Here is an 18,921-nt window from a genome sequence, read left to right as displayed (position 1 = left end):
GACATGACTCATGACTCCCAGGGCACTACGAGGGGAAGATGGATGAGGTTTTCACCTAGACGGCAGGACTACCGGTATGTAGGAGTCGTTCTTCAGCTTCGACTGAAAACGCTGTGATTTATGTTCTTGGTGCCGGTTGCTGCACGCTGCCCAACAAACCTGTATGTGTGAGAGTCTCTCTACCTGCGGGGGAAGTGGATGTGAAAATAACACAGGCTGAGTAACTTCCTCTTCCCCGCTCTCAGTGCTCTCTTCCTCACTAGGCGGCCATTTTGATACGCTTGCATTTGCCCTCCTCCTCCTTCTCTCCTCCTCCCCCTCCTGCTCCCTCTTACAACCGCCCCCTGGTGGCTCACTGCCCCAGGCTTCTGCCTCCTCACACGACTGTGCTGATCCGACTGACGGGTTTTGATTTGGGGCCGCCCCCTTGCCCTCCCCCCACCCCCGGGTGCAAGGAGAGCGGGTTGTTTGACGGGGGAGGCAGCGGGGAGTGCGGAGGAGGAGGTGGGATGGATGAGATTGACGGGAACTGGGGCGTGTACGGCTGCGGAGGCGTCTGGGTGACGAGGCGCGCCGAGGGTGTCTGGGGAGGCGGGGTTGCGAAGATGAAGTGGGTGGAGGGGGAGGCAGAGGGGGAGGGGCTGAGTGGGGAGTGTGTGTGCACGACGTGGTTGTGAGAGTGTGTGTGAGCGTGGGGGTGGGGCTGCGAGTGCGAGATAGTAAGCGGGAGCTTGCCGCCTACGCCTGGCCTCCCCGCTGTGGGGTGCGAGTGGTAAAGTCCGTGTGGGGTAGTTGGGGTTAAGGGGGAGTGTGGGGACAGTGGCGGGGGCGTGATGAAACCCAAATTGTAGCGTGGGTGTTGCCCGACGGCATGTGGCATCCTCTGATGCTGCTGGGCATGAGAGGGAACGCAGCTGGACGGGCCTTGCCGCCGGGGTGCAGAGAACCTGTACGTGAGGGCGTGGTGCTGCGGGATGCTCTGCATGTGATAGCGGTGATGGTGGTGGTAGGGCGGGGGTGGCGTCTGCTGCTGCTGGTGCCCAGTAACACTGACTCCTCCTCCTCCACTGTTGCCGTGGCAATACTGAGCGTGCAAAGCCTGGAGCTTGGACGGCCCCCCTCCCGTAGCGACTCCCCCTCCAATTCCTCCCGAGTCCGACTGAACGAGGTTGGGTGATGGGGAGGGGCATGGGGAAGGGGAGGATGGGTGGGGGATGGGAGGTGCGGGGGCGGGGTAGTGGGGGGGTGATGATATCATCAGGGGACTGGGTGGACCCTGTGGAGTTGGTGACGTCATCGTCAGGGGACCAGGAACCTTGCCTCTGCGGCTGCCGAAGAAGTTCCCCAGCAGGCCGCCAGTCGGTCCTCCCCCACCCGCCATCCCTCCTCCGCCCCCAGCCCCTCCCCCGCTCACGAGCGGGGAGGTGGTGACCCCCACCTGGTTGTGACAGAGCCCCGGCCCACCCCCCACCCCTGTACCGGGGCTCTGAGTAGGGCGGTGTGGCCGGTAGGCTGCTGGAGACGAAGGGACCATCATGGGGCTGTAGGACAGACCTCCGGCATGCAGGGGGCGTTGCTGGTGAGGCCGAGGGCTGCTAATGATGGAACCCTGAGAGAAGGAGGAGAATAAAGAAAGGAGGAAAGAGAATTAAATAAAAAAGACAAATAATCCTTCCAGCAGCCACTGGTTTCAGTTTGTTTCGGTACATGAATGTTGCTTTTAATACCACAAACTGTGTAACGATGGACGTATCTCTCAGGTCTGAAAAGTGAAGCCAATGGTGAAGTGTCTTAAAGCTGCATTCTCTCTAATCTCTAGTTTCAAGACTTCTTCAATACAGCATGATGTTCATTTAGTAAATGATGGTCCATTTAGAGTCAAATGGACCATAGAGCAGGGGATGATTTAGGGCGGGGCCACACGGTCAACTGTCAATCAGGCGCAAGTGCTGGGAGCTCCTCTCTCACCTTTCTGAACAATTCTATTATGTGATGTGTTGTCAATAAGTCAAAAAAGGCAGATTTCCACACAGACATGCAGGAAAGAAGAAGAAGGATGAGTGAAGACGACAAAGACGAATGGCAGCACTTGACAGCATGCTAACAGAAGATGTGGCGTCCTGGTGGTCTGTTGGTTACAACCATGGACTACGGTATAATTCTTGGTTGTATGACCTTTGTTGCATCTCATCTTTCTGCTATTAAATGATGAGTAACAAACATCCAAAGATGCATGGAAACTCGTTTGAGAAAAATATTCTGAAAAATATTCAGAAACATTCAGCTTTTATGAATCAGACAAACATGCAGTCCAACGTGTTGGTGATGTGCGGCGGCGTCATGCTGGGAGGTCACATCATGCACGCTTTCAGCCCCACGCCCTCCGACAAACTTACTTCAATGGTACTGTCCAATGACCCAACACTGTTCCTACGACCTCGCTTCCCTGTTACCCAATCAGAACGAGGCAGGGTTATGAAGAAACAGTTCAGTCACGTAATAAAAAAAACACAATTTGACAGTTCCGTTGTCGTACATGTTAATCTGTGATGAGGAGTTACTGGTTGGATTTACAATGCTAGCTGTTTCCACCTGCTTCCAGTCTTATGCTAAGTTAGGCTAACAACCTCCTGACTGAAGCTCCTTACTAGAGCTGCAGTCATTGGTTTGATTATTTATCAAATATAAAGTTAATTGCCAACTATTTTGATAATCAATCAATCCTTTTGAGTCATTTTTTAAAGATAAATGTTAAAATCCCCTGATGTCAGTTGTTAAAATTAATACTTTCTGGTTTATTTTCTCCTCTATAACAGTTAACTGAATATATTTGACGTCATCTTGTTCTTTGCGAAACACTGATCCAACTTTTTTTTAAGATTTTACGATATTTTATGATATTTTAATAGACCAAACATCTGATCCATTAATGGAGAAAATAATCAACATGTTAAAGTCCATTAAAGTTCAATTCCATTTCTTGTCAGAGGGAAATATCTCATTTATATATCACTTTATTCATTTGATTAACTTTAGGTTACCTTGCAGATTGAGATTTAAAAAAAAAAAATACAATTAAAAAAAATCCAAAAACTCCACCTCAACCTGCTCAAACATAAAAATGCTGCATTTGTGTTTGTGTTTGTTGTGCTTATTTTATTTTATATAATATTTTAACTGACAGGAGCAGTTCTGCTGCGTAATGAGTAACTGTTCTGCTTAAAGGGACACTTCACCCACAAAAGGACAATTTGTAAATCAATTACTCACCAAGAGTTGCCTTGAATTTGTGAAGAAAACTTGTTTTTCTTATTGCGAACAGAGAATCAAAAAAACACAAAAGCTTAACTTGACTCATTAGACAAGCAGCGTGCGTGCACAACCTTGAGACTGTTTATGTTGAAGTGTTGTAAAAAGCAAGCTTTAAGCAAAAATGCAAGTGTAGTACTGAGCATTATTCTGCTCAGTACTTCACAATCATTCATTCATCGGATATCATACAAAAAGTAAGTGGAAGTGGATCATGACCGTTGATTTGACTTTTTGTTAAGGTCAGGCAACAAAACGACTTAAAAATGAGAAAAATGGTTGTGGTTTGGCTTAAAGCTATTCTCCAAAGTCACACCCTCTTCCCCTTGCCTGACCTCTGATACTCCCTCCTCCCCCTACACGTGCGGTGGGAGAGAAATGCTGCGTTCAAGTACCATGCGAAGTCTGAAGTTTCGGACCTCCAATAAGGCAAAGTGCACTGAAATGACCGTCAAAGTGGAACCTCCTACTATCGAATTTGGGGGAGATCGACCTACCCCGAATTCTCTAGTAGGAGGTTCTCTACGACGATGACAGGCAGGAAGCTCTGCAAATCATTTTATTCAGACCAATTAAAATGATTGGTCAGACTTTTATCAGAAATATACAGTATGAGGTATTGTGGCTTGAACAATTTGACGCCCAGCAGTGTGTGGTCACTTTGTGTATTTGGTATAGTTTGAACATGTATTTCCCTGTAAAAGAGCCTTATTTAAAACAAGTTTCCTTCACAAATGAAACTGATAGTGTAATTTTGCAGATGAAGTGTGTTTCTCGTAGATGTCCAGAAGGTGGAGACAGACTGCAGCTCTCCGTCAGACTATAGCTGTCCTCCCTCCTCCATCACACAGATGTGTCTGAGTCATAAACCCTGCAGCAGCAAAAACATATGCTGTTATTTCAGTGTTTCCTGTCTGTCCTCACCTGTTTCTGAGAGGTCTCTCAATGAGGAGCTGAGCGCCGTGCGTTTGAGGCCATCCACAGAGGCGTATGTGTCGTCGAGGCTCGGCCTACCCAGGGTGCCGTTCACCACCTCGCCCTTTACGGTGCCGATGCTGGCCCCTCCCCCGGGCATCCCCCCACCTCCTGGTCCTCCCCCCGTCAACACACCTGGACGCATCACACCTTTCTGCTTCTCGAGCTCGGCTGGAGTGAGAAGAGAAGGTCAACGCTAAAACAATCCGCCGTTACACGAGAGGAAGTGAAAAGATACTTGTGCTGAACCGCCGCTCTCACTGGTGCTACATCACCAACAGTCTGAATACTTACACTCCACCCTGTACTTCTCCATGTCCTGCACCTCTGCGATACTCTCTCGGAGGTCGGAGGTGAAGCGTGCTCGGTCCTGCTGGCTCGGCGCCGTGAAGACGATCAGCACTTTCCTCTCTCCCCCGGGGTTCGCCGACGTCAGCCTGATACCGTGAGGGTAGTCTGTGGGAGACAACACACACACACTGAATATAATAATAATAATAAAATAAATAATATCTAAAAATAAGCTTTAATTAAGTGCTTGTGTTCATGTTGACTCTGAGTGAAGAAACTAGTTGAGGAAATAGGTTGTCAGAGCCTTTAAAGACACACACACATCATCTAACCTTCCTCCCACGACGCACACACACACACACACACACACACACACACACACATACACACATAGACACACACACACACACACACACACACACACACACACACACACACACACACACACACACACACACACACACACACTGTGCTGATGAATCATATGGGACAGTCTGTGCTGGTCCCAGTCATCAGCACAGGCTGCCAGCTCCCATTTAGCTCCAGCTGGAGAACCAGAGCTGTCAACAACAACAAGTTCACAGCAACCACTGCAGCTCAGTACACACACTGACCACCGTCAGCCCCGAGATGACACACACACACACACACCTGAAGAATGGAGGCCTTGTAATGTGTCAGATGTGAGATTTTAATGCAGAGAGCAGGTCTGAGATCCACTGGCTCATATTCATGTTTGCTGTTTTTTTTCTTATGCATTTTACTTGGTTTCATTAAATTAAGTCTTTATTTCATCAGGCATCACTGCTGGCTGTAGAGGAGCTGCAGAGAGGCGAGCAAGTCCTCTACACAGACGTCAGGCCACAGACTGTTAGAGACGACCAGTCCTGAAGGGCTCAATATTTAAGTTAGGTAACAACCCGTTCATTCATTGGTAACAAAAAACATAATACCTGTAAAACGTTACACACAGAAGCTTTAAATCCTGCATCAATTTGTCGTAAAGTGCACTGTGCGGGGAGACAAATTGGTTAATGAGATGGTTTGGATGATGACGTTTTTCACCCCGTGGATCTGAGGATTCAAACGGCATTTGACGGATCCAAAAAAATCAAACCAGGTACAAAAGAGAAATGTCAGTTTGTATGCGTGATTGACTAAGTGAGCCAGAGCCAGTGTGCAAAGCTCTTCAAACCTGTTCACAAAGCTGCTGAGACCAACTTTTACTAGAGAACTGGGAGAACCCTAAAGATAAACATTCGCCTCCCGCTAACTTCTATTCTGTGCGAGCGAGGGACAAATCAAACTTTTGCTTCTGGTGGCAAAAACAAATTCACGAGTTCAACTTTGGTGAACTTTGACCAGAGTGAAATAAAATATCGCCTCTGCAGGTCTGTCTGTGAATTCTAGATAGAAAATGCATTTCCTATGGAAAATGTGTGGGAATACTAAAAGGGTAAAAGTGTTACAAAAAAAAATCAAAGTGAAAAATAAAAAAGGGAAAATAACCATTATGAAAAGTCGAAAACAATTATAGTTAAAAGTGGAAAAATAAAAAGGGAAAAAGACAGTGAAAAGTGTAAAAGTATAAAAAAAATCAAAGTGAAAAGGAAAAAATAAAAAAGTAAAATCCTGGTCCAGGATCTGTGCAGCTGAGTGTCTGACAGCTCATTAACAATCAAAGCTTCGTCATGATCAGACGACAGTTACCACGGCTGATAGAGAGAGGTGTGTGAAATGACGGACGTAATTAAAGGAAAACTCCTTTATCTGCAGAGTTAAAACCAGAGCATTAGTAAACGTTCTAAACACGCCGTGGTGGAGATGTCACTCCTCAGAGTGAGGCGTCCTGCTGAGGCAGAGCTGAAATGCCACCAACTCCAATCTGCTGCAAAGATCTGTGAGCCAACTCTGCTCTGCTGAAACCCCACCCACCCGCACGCACGCACGCACGCACGCACGCACACACACACACACACACACACACACACACACACACACACACACACACACACACACACACACACACACACACACACACACACACACACACACACACACACACACACACACACACACACACACACACACACACACACACACACACACGACTCTGCATATGATTGTGTCGGTTGAATGAGTCACGTCCAAACAGCCTTGTCTTCTGATTGACGGTCATATATTTAGGAGATCTTGCGGTACGCTTCACTGTGAACTCTTCCGTACGTGGAAAGAAGACGCTGGCAGGATGAGAGTCATTCCTCTGAGCGACGAGGGACGCTATGTTTAGCCAAGTGCTTATTAAGAGATTGTTGAGAACATTTTCCAACTGTGCATATTTCAAGAGCAAAATCTAGTGTTACGCTTTGACCAACTTAAAGGTTGAATATGTAGAATTAGCAGAACACGCCATCTAGTGTCTCAAGATCGTCGTCTTAACAACAAAAAATAACTCCAGCAGTCGGGTTGCCAGGCCCAGTAGCTACAGGAGACCAGAGTCTGTTTGAAGCCATCCACTCCAGCAAATCACACCATAAAAACAAGGATTAGAGGAGTTTGACTGACAGTTAGCGTTAGCCGTTAGCATTAGCCGTTCGAGCTAAGTAAAGATGAAAGTGATGTTAGCGATCAAGGAGAAGCGTAGCCATGTGGGCGTGCGTTTGAATGGTGTTTCTCTCCTTTCTCTCAGTCCATGGAGTGAATGCTCGGCCTATAGTGACTCTGGTTGTTGCCCGTCTCCGCTCACTCAGCTGCTGGGACAAATAACGCCCCCTTCACTGAGGCTCCGATGCAGCTGCAGGATTGGCAAACTCCATTTCACCCAGTGCCAGCCTACAGTAGCTGCACCCAACAACAGACAACCCTGGCAACCAGCAACGCCCAACGCTATTGGCTGCTACCACGGAAACACAACGGGACAGAAAGTCATTGTCAAACCCGTCAAAATGTTTTAAAACATTAATTCAGACCAAATATATGTTTTTATGGAAAAGAGATGCTTTCACTCTGTTCCCCTCACAACGCCCGTGGGTGTGTTGTACATATTCAACCTTTTATGCCTATTGATTAAATGACAGAATTCACAGATCTTGGACTAAAAAAAAACACAACTGCAACCTTGAGATGCATTTTACCTGTGACTGCAAATTCTTTGATGCATAAATTGAATCATATCTGATGATGAAAAAGTGATGAAGTAATGAATGTTTTGTCACAAGGCTTCTTTGTGTCCAGTCAGATGTCTGAGAGGACATGTCTATGTGTCTGGATGGTCTCTGATCCTTTTTACAAATACATGTTATTTTGTATGAAGGGGAGGATGGAAGCTGCCGGAATAAAGTATAAATAGCTTGATAAATGAATTAATATGCTATTAAATGTAAAAATAACAAACAAATAATATTAAAAATAAATGTATTCATTTAATGTTATTAAAACTTGAATGACAAAGGGAAAATAAAAAAATAAATACATACATTTTAAAATAAATGCAAAAAGTAAATAAGTAAATAAAATTAATAGAAAATGTATTTAAATGTATTTATTTTGCTAAATTTCCCTTTTATTCATTCATCCATTAAATGGACAAAAGCTCGTTTATATGAAAGCTGCTCAGTGCAGCATGAAGCTAAAAAAGTGTGTGTGTGTGTGTGTTTATATCTTTATATGTTTTCAGCTGACTGTGGGGTAAAAATAGAGAGTTGAGCAAGTGCAAAAAATAAATAGAGATATGAAAAATAAAACAGAGAGATGCTGAGACAGATGGAGGGAGCAGATGGATGAGAGGAGAGAGAGAGAGAGAGAGAGAGAGAGAGACGGACAGACAGAGAGAGAGAGAGAGAGAGAGAGAGAGAGAGAGAGAGAGAGAGAGAGAGGAGGGAGGGAGGGAGGGAGAGCGAGAGAGAGAGAGAGAGAGAGAGAGAGAGAGAGAGAGAGAGAGAGAGAGAGAGAGAGAGAGAGAGAGTGGAACAGTACTCACAGGTGTTCTGGAAGGTGTGGACCTGCATGTCCACCAGAGGGAACGATTGTCTGAAATTGTACGTCACTGAAGTTTTCTTCTTCTGGAAGATCTTCGTCACCTAAAGAGGAGAAGGGAGAGGAGAAGAAGCATAATGACGAAGCGCGAAGATAAAAAGACGGAAGAGAGGAGGAGGAGGAGAGGACACACATGGACATAATCAAACACCTCCTCCTCCTCCTCCTTTGTGTCTCCGTTTCTTCTGTTCATTTGGAGGTTTGTTAAATCCCTCAGTGAGATGCTTGAGCCGTTTCTCTGAAAGAAAGTGTAAATAAATAAAAAGTCATCTTCTGAGCACAAACACAACACATACTGGTCATGCCATCGGCTGCATGTGGAGACTTTAAAGCCTTTATTCATAGCCGATTTACACAGAGTGACTAACTGATGGAGCAGCTCCTGTGTTCTGGGAGCTCAAATCAGTGTTTTTGTTTTGTTTTGTAAAACATTTGCAATGTATGTTTCTGCAAACCCCAGCAATGTTGAAATGAATGTTTCTGAACAGTTTTAAACAAAAACTGTTAAAGTTACAGAGGGTTAGACATTAAAAGTACTTTGGGTTCAAATAAATACCTCTGTTATTTAAGTTTACATTGGAGTCAGGTGAAAGACGTCATACTGAGACATTGTCTAGTGGTCCTTCAAAATTAAAGTCCTGCTACTTCCATGTTTTTATTGGGGGACAAATGCTGTATATACATTTTTATATATTTAGTTTGATTTGTTTTTTACGTCTCAGTTGTCTGTATCTTCATATATACAGAATATTAGTGGAAGATTCACTGCAATTCAGTGCAAATTGGAGACCAATTATATGTATTCATTCTACATCCCTTCATAGTCATTTTGCCAAAATTTATGTAATTTTGCATCTATTTTTTAGTAATTTTGCATCAATTTTAGTTAATTTGCGTCTATTTTCATTCATTTTTACATCCACTTTTAGTCATTTTGCATCTATTTTTAGTAAATTTGCATCTCTCTCTCTCCTTCCAGCACTAGGAAGTGTCCTCAGCATCATCAGGAATAAAAGCAAGACTATTACTAAGAAGAGCCAGCAGTGGATCCCAGGTTTTGTGGAATGCTGTCAAAGATTCCCTCTGTGAAAACCTTAACTTCTCTAACCTTTAAAATTGTAAAAAATTCACATATCCCACTATTGTGAGTCGTTGGAGAAACATGTTTCCATTTAAGGAGAACGTTACGTCTGGCGAGCAGGGTGGTAACGGCCACGGCACGTTGTGTAGTAATGGGCAGATTTTTAGACGGAGCAGTCAGGGGATTGGGTTCCAAAAGTGTGTTAAGAGCCTGTTTCCGGGTTTGAAATATATCGGACCAAAAAGCTTTGGCACGTCCAGAACATGTGTGCGTGGTCAGCTGAGGACTGCTTACACCGGTTACAAGCATCACTTTGACTAGGGTACTGTATATCTCAGCCAGTTTAGCGTTGGTGAAATGGGCTCTATGAAGCACCTTCCACTGTAACAGGCCGTGCGTGGCACAAATCCAGGATGAGTGGACCAGTTTCAGAATGTACCTCCACTGGTCATCAGTAATGTCTACCCCAAAATCCTTTTCCCATGCATGTTTAGGTGAGGCAGTGGGGACTGGGCTCAGAAGAGGAATCTCATTATAAATGACAGATATCAGTGGTTTGTGTTGTACGTAGAGAGACAGGAATTGGTCCATCTCAGCTTCAGGGGGACGGTTCAGAAAAAGGTGGGAATTGCTTTTGGATAAAATGTCTCATTTGAAGGTTTCGATAGAAGTGGCTATTAGGCAGGCTGTATTTGTCTGACATAGATGCAAAAGACGCAAAACCTTTGTCATACAGGTCCTTAAGCTTTTTGAGGCCATACGCAGAACGCAGGGTCGGTGCAGGAAGGGAGAAATGCATGGTTATTCAAAACTGGGGCAAGGACCCTTTGCAAACCGTACTGCTTCCTCTCAAGCCCAACTTGGAAGGGGAAATTTTATGCACCGGTTTGTGGTTTGAAATATTTTTATTTAGTTGAAGAAAAACACGTGATAACTTAAAATATAATGATCTCATAATATTATTTTATAAGTTAATTCTCAGAACCTCAGATAATAATATTATTTTCTAACAGTGGCCCTGATACTCCTGTTGTAGTAGACAGACTAGAATTCAGCCTTTCAGTTTTTATTCTCGTTCTGATTTGTGGCGGAGTTTGTAGCTTTTGTTGTGTTTATTTCAGTTATCGAAGCTTCGACCACGTCGCTTCTTCTTCTCTCTGTTTTATAGCAGATTTAAATTGCTTTTGAGGCGTCATACTGCTCCCGACTTTACCGGAGACATTGTCACAAAGAGTTGCATTCTAGAGATCCTTCAAAATAAAAGTCCTCTGCTACTTCAATGTTTTTATTGGGGGGACAAATGCTGTAAATATTGAGGGTCCCTGCATCCCCTCTGGGACCTACGTCCATGTAGACATTTCTCATTCAGCGTGAGAGCTGCACCATTCATCGAATATTAATATTTTTGCTTCCCACAATGACATGAACACGATCGACTGTGATATATGATAAACTTTACGGCATATCAAATCAAGACCTCCCTAAACTACCAGCCAGAAACAAGGGAGCGATCCCGATGTTTGCACCCTGCAGCTTTCCTAAAAAAAAAAAAATTAATAATAATAATAAGAATTATAATGATTATTATTATTATTGTTCTATCGCACATTAGTCCCCCTGGGAGCACCTTACATAACTTAATAAATAAATGCTTCTCAAAGTGCTTTACAAAAGAAAGTAACAGTAAAACCCCGAAACCCTACGACATTTTCACCAGAGCACGTAAGGCAAGTATGGTACCTGGAACTCATTGAAGAGTGAACAAAATTACATCAAAGTCAATAAATGAAGAACAATGTAAGACTAATTTATGTTAGATAACTAATGGAGAAAGACTTCAGCTTCACTTCTCCCCCTCTAACTCAAGATAAAGTATTTGGTGTCGTTTGAAACAACTCTGGTTTTTATACGACAAAAAACGCCAAAGTTACAGAAATGTGGTGATATTTAACATGATCATGTAAGTATTGACATTAAGGATCCACCAAGGATTATATTTGAGTTTCTCCCAATCTGTATGCATGTTTCATTCATATATATCACTGAGGATCTTATTTTAACACATTATCAAAATATACTATCAAAGAATGATAGTTTTAACATATGAATATATTATTATTTGATGTTATTGTGTCACTGATAACATTCCCACAGGATGATTAACTAAGAGACGTTCACACCATGTCCCCAAAACAATTTCAGTCAAAAGCAACTGGAACTGATGAAGCCTCTTGGATGAGAGGTGAAACGTCTTCCTAGACAAATAACCAAGTCTGGTTGCTTTTGACTTAAACTTCTTTGGGGAGAACGATGACCTGCACAAATGAGAATATTCACAGGCCTGTTCACATTATGTGTTACTGTGTTCATTCACTGTTCAAATTCATACATTTGGTTTGTTGTGCCCTCTGCCTATGAAAACCGATCCTCTTCTTTTGGAACAAAGAAAACCCTTTAGGCGGGAAAATGAATGCATCTCATTATCCAGGCCACACCTTTGAACTGGACTTAAAGATAGCAGTACCAAGCTGTCTAATCAGTCTTCCACTCACTTCTACTCTTCTTCCTTCTTCTCTTCCACTTCTAGTCTTTAGTTTTGTTTCAGTCTTTCCCATTGTACAGTCTTTGATTTTGTTACATCTATCTATTTCGTCTTTAACAGTATAAAGACAATGTGATTTAACAACAGACCTGATTGAAATTAATGCTACCTTCAGAAAAACTTTTATGAACTATTATACAAATCAGAATATGCAGAAGCTACACAACAACAAACATTTCTCGAGCAGCTACAGTTCCAGAGCTTATCTGAAGATGAAAAGGAAGCACTGGACGGAGCATTAACAGTTGAGGATCTTATGAGGCCATGAGCAGTATGAACAGTGGGAAAGCACCTGGTCCTAACAGGATTCCTATAGAATGTTATAAGAAGTTTAAACAGAAACTTGCGCAACCCTTATTAGATCTGTTAAACAAATCATATAAAACAGGAACTCTTCCACCATCGTTAAGATTAGCTATGATGACTGTGATATTAAAACCTGCCAACCAGTTGTTCATCTTTCAGGCCCATTAGTTTAATGGGATGCGATACAAAAATATTAAGAAAAGCTCTCTCTAAAAGATTAGAACAATATCTTCCTCAACTGGTCAGTAATGATCAAAATGGCTTTGTATTACAACGGCAAGGCTTTCATAACATCAGGAGCGATTTAAATGTATTGCAAAGACACTGCAATGTTGTCAGTTGATGCTAGCAAAGCATTTGGTAGAATAGAATGGAAAATACCTTTCTCAAATGGACTAAATTACTGTACACAAACACAACAGCAGAAATATTGACCAATAATACAATTTCTAAACCTTTAAGTTTGTAATGCATAACCAGCCCTTTGTCTCCTCTGCTTTTCACTTTAGCAAAAGAATCTCATCATAAAGCATTATATGCTGATGATATAATTATTTTCTTATCGAACCTGAGGACCAGTATTTCAAATTTGATTACTTTACTCCAAAACTTTGGCAAATTTTCTGGATACAGAATGAACAAAACTTAGTCAGTATTATTGTTTATAAATGAAGAAGAAAGACGCATGCCCCAAATAAATACCACATTTACGGCCATGCAAGATGGATTTAAATATCTGGTTATTAAGATTGCCCTAGAACTTGGCGACATTGTCCCTATAAACTATAACCCCCTGGTAGATGAAGTGACAGAAAAGTAGGACTGGCGGTCTCAATTGCCGATATCAATGATTGGTTGTATAAATCTTATTAAAATGTCTATTATACCCAAATTTATATACCTTTTCCAAGCACTCCCACTTCCATTACCAAGCAACTTCTCTAATGAAAATTGATAGTAAATTTAGCCAGTTCATTTGGAACATTAGAAAGGGAAGACTCCGGCTCAAGTTATTATTTTTACCCTATGAAAGGGGAGGACTTCCCTCCCAAATTTGAAATGGTACTATTGGGCTACCCAATTAATTTCTGCAATGTACTTTTTTTCTTCATCTGCACCACCTGCTTGGGTAAATATTGAACAAAATTCAGTGTCAGATCTGACCCTAAAGCGGTATTTATATTCCTCAGATATCAGGACACTGAAAAAACAGACAAGAAACCCTTTTGTTAAAATATCAGTGTCATATGCTGCACATAACTTTGTTGATGAAACAATAATATTGTCACAATTGACTCCTATCTGGGGAAACAGACAATTTAAACATGTTGATTGGATGGGGGATTCAAATTATGAGCAGAGAAAGGAATGGAGACAGTTTCGGACCTTTATTTTGAAGGTACCCTTCTCAGATTTGATCATAAGTACGGAGTTCCTTAAAAACATTTGTAATAAATTTTATAGCATCAAAATATAAGACATTCATGACCACACCCCCTCTATCGATTATTGAGGAACGGTGATTAATAATTTGAATAGTAAAAAACACATCTAGATTCTATTACTTTTTAGTGGAGTACTCAACAGAATCAGCATCAGATAAATGAACTGCCTGGAGAACAGACACACAAGAAGATATTAGTGAAGAAGATAGGGGAAGAGCATGTTTAAAAGCGCAAAAGAATCCAATAAACACATGACTGTAATTGCTTTGGTATAAGTGGTTAATGAGGGTTTATATTACTCCTGCACCTTATCCCCCCTCACATCCCTGATGTTTGTGTTAAATGTCCGACTTAAAAGGGAACTTTGATTCACTGCCTATGGGAATGCTCTTAGATTTGGGGATTTTGGGAAAATGTAGTTAAATGATTATCACGGATGGTTAAGTGTAACATTCCTTTGACGGTAAGCCTGTGAATATTCTCATTTGTCCAAGTCATCGTTATCCTCAAAGCAATTTCAGTCAGAAGCAACTGGACTTGGTTGTTTGTCTAGGAAGACGTTTCACCTCTCATCCAAGAGGCTTCATCAGTTCATGTACGCATCTGACCAGGCTGGGACTGGTCCAACTAACTGGTGTGGAGATCCAAGTATTTAACCTCTCACAAGGAAGAAATACACAGGGATGCAGTGTTTGTTGAAGATCCTCCTGAGTTTCTCTGATACCCCAGCCACATACGTAATGACTATGTTGTTTCTCTTGTTTTCTTTTTCTTTCTAAACCACTTTGGTTTTCTTTCTGGAAGCAGCTGCGGTTTTCACAAAGGTCCAGCTGGGGTAGCCACAAGTTGTGAGGGCACCTCTCAGGTGCTTGCGTTCTTCCCCTTGGGCCTGTGAGCTGGTGGATACGTTATCAGCTCTGTGTTGCAGTGTTCTGATAACTCCAAGCTTGTGTTCCAGGGGGTGGTGAGAGTCAAACAGTAGATATTGGTCTGTGTGAGTGGGTTTTCTGTATACCCCAATGTGGAGGCTCCTGTCATTCTCCATATGGACGTCACAGTCTAAGAAAGGCAAACTGTTGTCCTTGACTTCTTCTCTGGTGAACTTGATGTTTCTGTCCACTGAGTTTATATGTTCAGTAAAAGTTTGCACCTCTTTGGATTTGATTTTAACCCATGTGTCGTCCACATATCTGAACCAATGGCTCGGAGTTACTCCTTTGAAGGAGTTCAATGCCTTGTCCTCTACCTCCTCCATGTACAGATTTTCCACAATAGGGGCTACTGGGTAACCCATGGCACAGCCGTGTTTCTGTCTGTAAAAAGTGCCATTAAACTGGAAATATGTGGTGTTCAGGCACAAATCCAAAGGTCGGCAAATGTGGTCTGGTTTGAGATTTGTTCAGTTGTGTAAGGACTTTACCTGTGTGAGCCGCTCTCTTACTATGGCCAGAGCCTCCATGGTTAGAATCCGGTTGTTAAGTCTGACGTAACACCCTTTCAAAATACGATTTACGGATCCAAATGCTCCATTGAAACAAAACAGACAATGGTCGAACATGTGAACATCACCTCGATCACCTCTTTCATCAGTTAGACATCTTTTTCATCGATAAGAAAGAGGTAAAATGACAATTATGTTGTCTTTTTAAAAACTCTGATCTTTTCAGACAACGGGGAACACAGCACTGCAGTGTTGCAGAAATACGAGGCTCTGTACAGCTTGGACCCGGAAATCATGTTTTGAAAGGGTGTTACGTCACGTCTTAACAGCCGGATACAGGTGAACAAGGAAGTCACGTCGTAGGATACCATGGTTTCATTTGGATCCATTTTTAAGTCTCGGACTTTGTTCACAAAGTCTATGGAGTTTTGGCGTCCTTTGACGTCAACTATCTGTATACTGGGAATATACCCCAAGGACTTCATCAGAACAAAGAAGCAATTGATAATGATTTCCTTTCGACTTTTCCATGCAAGGAGAGGGATTGCACTATATTGGAAAAATATGGAACCACCATCACTGGCGTTAGTTATGGAAGAAGGAGTTGACGACTAGTCTTGGACTGGAGAGATTGATATATGTTGTTAGACGTAAACAGGAGGAGTTTGCTGGTATTTGGGAATAATTTATGTCCTTCCTGACAAATGAAGCGGACAACACTGACTGAATAATAGGTTATGAAATGATCCTGCCTTTTATTTTATTCTGTCCCAACTTTTTCTCGTTTTATTTTGATTTTATTTATTACTTGTATTTATTTTACTCCATTAGTTTGATGTCTGTTGTCACTGTCCTTTTTATTTGTTCTTTTTTCTTTTTCTGCATGAATGAGTGGCTGTTCGAGGGGATATTAATGAAAATGTTCGTACATTCCACATAAAGTTTGATATGCACTTGAAACTTCAATTAAAAATATTGTTAAAAAAGGGATAGAAGTGGGATAATCATAGTAATAAAAAAGGCTGTTGATAGTGATAGAAACAGTTTTTAAAAATAAAAGCCATAAAACAAGTATGAGAAAAAAGATTGTGCAATTAATTAAAAGAAATCTTATAAAAATAGGTTTTTAAAACTCTGAACAGAAGTTGCCTTATTTGTTATGAACAAACATGTAATGTCTGCAGCAGGAGAACAGTTTCATTTATATATTGCTTTTAGATAATTGTCTTATTTTGATGCAAATATTTGAAATGTGAAAGTAAAAGCAGTGCTTTTACTCCTTAAAATCAGTGATTGTCATTTAACCGTGCAGCCATCGTCAGTGTTAAGGTTAACCTGTTTTTCATGCGGCTTTAAACGCCTTGTGTCTTTAACACGCAAGTATTTTTAGGCCCTTCAGGTTTTGTTTTATTTGAATTTATAATTTTACAACAGCAGAGCTGATAACACACACTTTTTATTGCTGTTCCTCTTTAATCTTGCAAACAGACACACCAAAACATGAGCTCTAACGGGTAAATCTCTGTGACACATCCTGCTGATGGTTTTCTACTTAGGACTCAGACTTTCAGACGTGGTGATGTTTCTGGAGCACAGCAGCAGAGCATTATGGGATAAAGTGGTGACGCACAGTCACTTGCTCTCCCAAAGGACGAGATCAGGAGAACTAAAACCTAAATTTATCCCAAAATAGTTCAGTAATGTGGAAACAAAGAAAAATATAGGCAAATAAATACAAGAATAATAAGTAAATAAAAACAAATAAAATAATACATATGTAAATAAAAATGTGAAAATATAAAGAGAAAAAATAAATAAATAAAAGACTAAATACGTAAATAAAAAGAAATAAAAAAATACAATCATAAATATGTTAATAAAAATGTGAAAATATAAAGACAAATAAATAAAATAATAAATATGTAAATAAAAAATGTGAAACAAAATAAAAAAATTAATATATCAATTAAAAATGTTTTTTGTGTTTTTTTTTTTTTTTACAGTGTATGTTTCTGATGTGAGCCTTAAACCCAAGTCTGCTCTGAAACTGGCTTTTGAAGGTCGAACTGAAGGTGAGGAGCCACTTTAGAAAAGTGTCCCCAGTGTCTTACTGTAAAAGTGTCCCCAGAGTCTAACTGTAAAAGTGTCCCCAGTGTCTTACTGTAAAAGTGTCCCCAGTGTCTTATTTTAAAAGTGTCCTCAGAGTCTAACTGTAAAAGTGTCCTCAGAGTCTAACTGTAAAAGTGTCCTCAGAGTCTAACTGTAAAAGTGTCCCCAGAGTCTTACTGTAAAGGTGTCCCCAGAGTCTAACTGTAAAAGTGTCCTCAGAGTCTAACTGTAAAAGTGTCCCCAGAGTCTTACTGTAAAAGTGTCCCCAGTGTCTTACTGTAAAAGTGTCCACAGTGTCTTACTGTAAAAGTGTCCCCAGAGTCTAACTGTAAAAGTGTCCCCAGAGTCTTATTGTAAAAGTGTCCTCAGAGTCTTACTGTAAAAGTGTCCCCAGTGTCTTACTGTAAAAGTGTCCTCAGAGTCTTACCGTTAAAGTGTCCCAAGTGTCTAACTGTAAAAGTGTCCCCAGTGTCTTACTGTAAAAGTGTCCTCAGAGTCTTACTGTAAACGTGTCCTCAGAGTCTTACTGTAAAAGTGTCCTCAGAGTCTTACTGTAAAAGTGTCCTCAGAGTCTTACCGTAAAAGTGTCCTCAGAGTCTTACTGTAAAAGTGTCCCCAGAGTCTAACTGTAAAAGTGTCCTCAGAGTCTTACCATAAAAGTGTCCGAAGTGTCTAACTGTAGAAGTGTCCCCAGTGTCTTACTGTAAAAGTGTCCTCAGAGTCTTACTGTAAAAGTGTCCCCAGTGTCTTACTGTAAAAGTGTCCCAAGTGTCTAACTGTAAAAGTGTCCCCAGTGTCTTACTGTAAAAGTGTCCTCAGAGTCTAACTGTAAAAGTGTCCTCAGAGTCTTACTGTAAAAGTGTCCTCAGAGTCTTACCGTAAAATTGTCCTCAGAGTCTTACTGTAAAAGTGTCCTCAGAGTCTTACTGTAAAAGTGTCCCAAGTGTCTAACTGTAAAAGTGTCCCCAGTGTCTTACTGTAAAAGTGTCCCCAGTGTCTTACTGTAAAAGTGTCCTCAGAGTCTTACTGTAAAAGTGTCCCCAGAGTCTTACCGTAAAAGTGTCCCCAGTCTTACTGTAAAAGTGTCCTCAGAGTCTTACCGTAAAAGTGTCCTCAGAGTCTTACCGTAAAAGTGTCCTCAGAGTCTTACTGTAAAAGTGTCCCCAGAGTCTTACTGTAAAAGTGTCCTCAGAGTCTAACTGTAAAAGTGTCCCCAGAGTCTAACTGTAAAAGTGTCCTCAGATTCTAACTGTAAAAGTGTCCCCAGAGTCTAACTGTAAAAGTGTCCCCAGAGTCTAACTGTAAAAGTGTCCCCAGAGTCTTACCG

The 18,921-nt window shown here is 41.6% G+C and overlaps 1 protein-coding gene across 1 annotated transcript in view; it reads right to left on the bottom strand.

The window, feature by feature from the left end:
* Nucleotides 1-376: 376 nt before the first annotated feature.
* Nucleotides 377-18,921, bottom strand: part of LOC310952295 (IQ motif and SEC7 domain-containing protein 2-like) — a gene marked incomplete at both ends in the record, with an annotated part of 193,296 nt that continues 174,751 nt past the window's right edge. The window contains 5 exons of the mRNA XM_083920868.1: nt 377-1,609; nt 2,397-2,446; nt 4,234-4,455; nt 4,579-4,740; nt 8,555-8,654. Of these exons, the coding sequence (XP_083776994.1) occupies nt 377-1,609; nt 2,397-2,446; nt 4,234-4,455; nt 4,579-4,740; nt 8,555-8,654 (1,767 nt within the window). The remainder of the gene's footprint in view (nt 1,610-2,396; nt 2,447-4,233; nt 4,456-4,578; nt 4,741-8,554; nt 8,655-18,921) is intronic.

This window comes from Echiichthys vipera (assembly GCF_963691815.1).
Source record: "Echiichthys vipera genome assembly, chromosome: 9".
NCBI lineage: Eukaryota > Metazoa > Chordata > Actinopteri > Perciformes > Trachinidae > Echiichthys > Echiichthys vipera.
Note: the sequence above shows the minus strand (reverse complement) of the source record. Positions and strands in the feature narration are given on the sequence as shown.